Below are 6,680 nucleotides of genomic sequence, written 5' to 3'. Positions count from 1 at the left end.
AATGCCCCGGATTCCAGGCAGTTAAACAGGGGGAATCACAGGGGTCTCAGGGAGGCAGGAGTCAGTGACTGCTGTTGGGTGGAGAGCCAGCAGGCCAGGTCAGGAGGAGATCATGGTTGGAAGGGTTTGGAGGTTGAAGTTAGGAGTGAACTCTGAGAACTTAGCGATGGAGATTTGTTTGTTTTCACACGTGTGATGTTTAGCACTGGTTTCCCCAGAGGTCATCAGCTCAGACACTCACTACCTCACGGAAAAGCGAAATTATAGCAGGGACCAGAAGCAGGCAGAAGACACCTCATTTGTTTATGCAAATTGACTAACATCTGCTTCAGATTTGGGTAAAGGATGCCCCTGGTTTGTCCTTTATCAAGATGGCATCTGAACAGTTCAACTCATTATGGTGCCCAAGCAGCATCCTGGGCATCCAAACTGGTGCCGCCAATCCCAATCGTGCTGCCGTTCACTTGGTGCCGCAGACCAGCTTCTTCCTTTGCTTCTCCTTCCTGGCTTTCCTCCACCCCCATCCCCTGCCATTCCACCCGGGCCTCACAAACGTCACGGTCAGGCGCCAGTTCCGAATAACCTGCTGCACTCTGAGTACAACTTCAGCTCCTTTTGCGAGACACTGGACTGAACTTTGCAAAGAGCGTTTTCAAAGTCCCCATAGGTGGTAGGCTGTGATGGTGCTGTAAGACTGTGCCCCTGTCCTAACGCTGCCTGTTGACAGAGCTGTATCAGATCACTCCCAGAATACCCCTCTGTGTGCTCAACAATGGTGCTAATTTCCCCATCGCTCAGGCAGTGGTCTTGTTGAGACAAGCCATATATTAAAATCTGACGTCTTGCAATGCTGCCGGGTGGAGAGATGTCAAGTCGCTTTACAAAGTACCTGTGTATGGTCTCCTCTATGTCATCCGGAGGCCTGGTACCTCCGATGACTATGATATGGTCACTGCTCGAGTTCACCACACCTTCTACATGAGACAATAGTTTGGCTTTAATAGAGCTTAGATGGTTACTCTCTTCACCGCTAGTGTTAGAGAGCATGGCATCGAGTTCATTTATGAAGATAACAGACGGTTGACAGGATCGGGCTATGAGAAACATAGCCTGCAAGATCATCTCTCCATCTCCCTTCCATTTGGAGATGAAAGATGACCCACTGACCTTTAGGAAGGCTGCCCCGAGGCAGGAGGCGATACACCTTGTGAGCATTGTTTTACGCCCACCACGAGGTCCGAACAGCAAAATGCTTTTGGGTGGTCCGCTTCCTCCGCTGTAAGCCCCAGGCCTCAGCAGGGGCCACAACACGTGCTCCTCAATCACTGCTTTCGCACTGTCCAGTCCAGCAATATCGCCCCATTGTACTGGAGGACCACAGTCAACTATTTCATTTGTCACAAGGTTTAAAAGCTGAGAATCCAGGTTCTTCAACTGCTCCCCTCTGCAGCTGGTGACTAAATGTGAGGCGACGGTCATCTACCATTTCCCGATTTATTAACGTAGGGCTGAACTGCACAAGCGCCTCCGTCGGTCTTGATTGCAGCAGACGTTCGTCACGGCTGTAGAGTGGAGGCATCACTCCTTTCCTTTCCTGGCCACTGTATTTGCCAATAAGATCATCCACAAGACCTTGTTTCCTCTTCGACTCGACAGGCAACGCCTCATCGTTTCTGCCGAAGCCATCACCTTTGCAATCATCAGGACCAACATCAGCTGGCAACTGGTAAGCCCCCGAAATAGTCCTTTGTTGTCCATAATTGTACCTTCTGTATCTACCAGTATTCTCCAGCTCCTTCGCTGCTGAGGCTTTTCTCTTCAAAGAACCGCTCAAGCCATTGTTGACAGGCGACACTGAGCCAGGAGTCACATTGTGCCTTTGGTTATCGTAGCCAGAGACAGTGGAAGGTCGGGCCGTAGGGGGACGAAGAATAGGAGCTGGAATGCCCGAGGGGACGTACGAAGATGGGAGATGGGCCCCAGCATAACCGGGGCCCATGCTTGATTCGCACGGGTCACTATTTGAAGGGTACGTGTGCAGTGGGCTTCCTCCAGCTAAAGTTGAACTGTAAGATGGGACTGTAAGTGTGGGATGCACTGGCTGTAGAAGGCTCGAGCTACTTAAAGGTAAAGAATAAGAGGAAGGGGCTGCCAATGATGTTTGGCTGCAGTAACCTGAGGGTAAGTAAGTACCATTGTAACCTGATGAAAATTCTGGAGACGTTCCAACCGGGACAAGGCTAGACTGAAGACTCGGGAGAGTGGTGGGACCACATACATGATTTGGATAGCGAGATTCAGAGTGACTATTGGCTATTACAGAGGAACTGCCTATCCCTACACTGCTATCGCCTGCTGGGACAGTGGAATGAGTTCCTGTTTTACTGCTAGAAAGGCCCTCATGGACTGAGTTTATAGAATATGTATCATTTACACTCAGTGACATTTGCCAGGTATCATTTTCATTCTTTTGCTCATGAACTGGCCCAAAAGACCCGTCCGCATAAGTATTTAGCTCAGGTCTCTCACATGAAGAGTTCACAAGCCCAGAGTATTTCTCTGCAAACTTCTTGAGCAGATTAGAAGCAGACAGTGCAGAAATGTTGTCGTTCGCCCATACATGCTGGTGGCGTTGCTGGGTGAGATTGCTATCGTCTGGTTTGGGTGCTGGAGAGGAGGATGTAAATGAGATGTCGGGGTAATGCTCTGGCTTCTGAGCATGCTCCGGTGTCCAATGCATTTTCCACAGGCCTGAAAGGCAACAAAATACATAGTGACTGAGAGCTTCAAAGAGCAGTGCATTCAATTGGAACTGCTAGGTTATCCAGTTGCCGGATTGTCAGAGTTGAATGTTACCAGGTATTTGCTTTATCCTGAATGTAAAACTCTTTGGGTACTATCGATCAGGCACAAGAACGTATGCTTTCAGATTTGAGTGCTATTTCGAGATGGAGATGTCTTGTTCTCACAATTTTCAGTGGCCAACCAACTACCCCACAAGGAACTGAACAATTAAGGCAAGGAGGGGCCCAAATTGAGCTCAGCTAAGGGCAGGGAAAGTCATGACATTCAATTTATTTACTCTACCTACATTTCCCTATATTTTCTATAGATATCCTTCTTAGGACAAAAGGGATCAAAGGATAGGGGGAGAAAGCCAAAACAGGAAACTGAGTTAGATGATCATATTGAATGGAGGAGTAACTTTTAAGGGCCAAATGGCCTACTCCTGTTCCTATTATTTTTACTATAAGACCATGAGATATAGGACTGGATTTAGGCCATTCAGCCCATTGAGTCTGCTCCTCTATTTGATGGCCAATCTGTTTCTCAATCCCATTCTCCTACCTTCTCCCTGTAACCCTTGATCCCCTTTTGAATCAGCAATCCATCTATCTTTGTCTTAAGACTATGTTTTCTGCTTTACCTCAGTGTTGTAATGCAGCAAGACAGGGCTCACTAATTGCAAAAATATTCCACTCAAAGGCCTAAACTGATTGATTTTCTAAGTAACTGGCTCAGGGTCTCAGTCCCTCACAGTAAGTGTATGCATAGACAGAAGTGGGTGAACGCAGACATCGGCTTGGCTGAGATTCCCTCCCTTCCCTGACTTGAACAAATATTCTTCCAAAGCTCGTTGCTACTTTTTACAGCAATGCACAATCTTTTGCGATCATTGTCTGGTACCAGCTCACAAGCTATTTAAAGGCTAATTTGGTTCGAGGACCTGAAGTTATTCCAAATCAAATTATTTTTACAATGAAAGAAGTATCAATGCACCCTGACATTTTTTATCCTGGCTTAGTTTACAGTTGACGTCAGTGCCTCCTTGATAAAATTTTATTTTGAAATTCAGGGGCTTGCATTTTTTTGATTGGAGTAATATCACCGGACGGTGATCCAGAGGACCAGGTGGATGCTCTGGGGAGCATGATTTCAAATCTCACCACAGCCCCTGGTGGAATTTAAATTCAATTAATATAAAAATGAGTCTCTATGATGGTGACTGTGACAATTATCATTGATGATTGTAAAAAGCCATCTGGTTCACTTCAGGGGAGGAAATCTGCCATCCTTACCTGGTCTGGCCTACATGTGACTCCAGACCCACAGCAATGTGGTTGACACTTAAGCTTTGAAACTGGCAAGCCACTCAGTTCAAGGGGCAACTGGGGATGGGCAACAAATGTTGGTCTTGCAAGGGACACCCATACCCCATGAAAGAATAAAAAAGTTATTATTTTCTAATTTCACACTATGGAATGCTAGTGAGTATTTAGTTGTGCTAACTGACAACTGTGTTCTGCGGACCATTTTTAGAAATGTTGCAGTATGGATTTTTTACCCCCCTCACACATACTTCTGGTGTAGGTGGGGTTTTGAACCTGAGGCTCAGTTATTCAGAGGTAAGTGATACTACCACCATGCCACAACAACCCAGTCATTGCAGAAAGCGAATGTGAAGGAAAGAATAGCATTGGGCCATTAATCACTGATAATTAGCAAGACACAGAGCAGCAACATTTCAGGGATTGACTGAACAACAGGCTACAATTTGAAAATCCTCAGACCATACTTATCCTCCCCTTGATAAAGTCAGCAAAACAGTGTCCATTGGCAAAGAGAAACGTAATAATAAAGGAAAGACTTGCATTTGCATAGCGACTTGCGCCCCTTTGGGATGTGCCAAAGCCCTTTGAAGCCAGTGAAGGACCTTTGAAGTGTTGCCACTGTTGTAACCTAGGAAGCCGATTTGCGCACAGCAAGATCCCATAAGCAGCAATGAAATAAATGAAGCGACAATTCACCCATGGTTATTGTTGCTCTCGGGACTCCTCCCGATCCAAAACGTCTTCACAGACGGTCTGAAAAACACTTAGTAAGGTTTTCATGAAAAATACATGCATAATTATACAATGGTGGAGGTTAGTTGGAAAACCAATAATTTTACAGCAAGTTAAACCTGGCATTTGGGTGAAGTTAACAAGAGGTTAATTTTGATCGCTCTCCTCACACACTGTCAGATCACAGCTTGAGCGTGAGACTCACCTCCCTGCTCCCTTTACCCTATTCTCTCCAGAACGATCACCCAACATCCCGCCCTGGTGCCCATGCCAGCTGACATTGTAAATGGCTGCTCTTTTTTCATCTTCCCCTTGCCAACGCTCCCCATATACAACACTCCTCTCATACGTTTTCTCCATACCTCTATCTACTAAATAATCTTTGACGCCTCTCTGCAAGCTACCACTCCCATCTCCAATCTCCCGTTCTCTGTCGGGTCCTTGAATGTTTTTGACCTTCTTGTGCAGCTTTAGGGAATTAGCTGTATTCAGAGTCACACAAGTGGCTACTACCTTGGTGAACTGTCAGTCCTATCTACATTTGACAACACTACCGTTCACCAACTTTGTCAGATCACGAAGATGTTGAGGGTGATAGGTAGGAGCCACAACATTTATCCTCAGCTTGCAAGGTGCAGGCTGAACATCACACATTTTGACAAAAGCCTCCCCATGGACTGGAATGAGAAGCAGCTTCACAACATGAAAAACCGTGGTCTGTACAGATGAGATACTGCAGGACCTCCCGTCAAATTATTTCCATTCCTAGCTAAGACGGCAATGAGTAGGAATTTCCTCTCCTTGAGGGTCATTAGTTTTGGAATTCTCTTCCCTGGAGAGCAGAGGAGGCCGGATCATTGAGTTTTTTTTAAAATAATGGGCGGGGCAGGCAGGAAAGTGTAGCCTAGACCACAGCATCATCTTATTGAATGGCACATGTGGGCCAAATGGTCTCCTACTCCTGTTCCATTTTTTAAAATGTTGTTATCATCCCTCCATCATAAGGTCAGAAGTGGGGATGTTCGCCAATGATTGCACAATGTTCAGCACCATTAGCGTCTCCTCAGATACTGATGCAGTCCATGATCAAATGCAACAAGATCTGTACAATATCCAGGCTTGGGCTGACAAGTGGCAAGTAACATTCGCACCACACAAATGCCAGGCTATGACCATCTCCAATAAGAGACAATCTAACCATTGCCCCTTGACGTTCAATGGTGTTACAATCAATGAATCCCCCACTATCAACATTCTGGGGGTTACCATTGACCAGAAACTCCACCGGACTCACCACATAAACACAGTGGCTACAAGAGCAGGTCAGAGGCTAGGAATACTCCTGGGAGTAACCCCCCTCCTGACTCCCCAAAGCCTGTCCACCATCTACAAGCCACAAGTCAGGAGTGTGATGGAATACTCCCCACTTGCCTGGATGGGGGCAGCTCCAACAACACTCCAGAAGCTCAACACCGTCCAGGATAAAGCAGCCCCCACCTGATTGGTACCACATCCACAAGCATCCACTCCCTCCACCACCGATATTCAGTATTAGCAATTTGTACCATCTACAAGATGCACTGCAGAAATTCACTGGAGATCCTCAGACAGCACTTCCAAACCCACGACCACTTCCACCGAGAAGGACAAGGGCAGCAGATACATGGAAACACCACCCCATGTAAGTTTCCCTCCAAGCCACTAACCATTTTGACTTCAAAATCTATGGCTGTTTCTTAATGGCCAGTGGGTCAAAATCCTGGAACCCCTCCCTAAGGGGCATTGTGGCTTTACCTACAGCACATGGACTGCAGCGGTTCAAGAAGGCAGCTCACC

General features: G+C 46.6%; 1 protein-coding gene across 1 annotated transcript; it reads right to left on the bottom strand.

Annotated features, from left to right (window-relative positions):
- Positions 1 to 561: 561 nt before the first annotated feature.
- Positions 562 to 2,755, bottom strand: LOC109925961 (fidgetin-like). The gene is given in 2 exon segments (XM_048618865.1): positions 562 to 1,444; positions 1,446 to 2,755. Coding segments are annotated over 2 exon segments (2,178 nt in total). The 5' UTR covers positions 2,741 to 2,755.
- Positions 2,756 to 6,680: the final 3,925 nt, after the last annotated feature.

The sequence above is a fragment of the Rhincodon typus genome, chromosome 41 (assembly GCF_021869965.1).
Source record: "Rhincodon typus isolate 14 chromosome 41, sRhiTyp1.1, whole genome shotgun sequence".
In the NCBI taxonomy this organism is placed as follows: Eukaryota; Metazoa; Chordata; class Chondrichthyes; order Orectolobiformes; family Rhincodontidae; genus Rhincodon; species Rhincodon typus.
The sequence above is the reverse complement of the archived record's forward strand: the minus strand, read 5'-3'. Positions and strand labels throughout refer to the sequence as shown.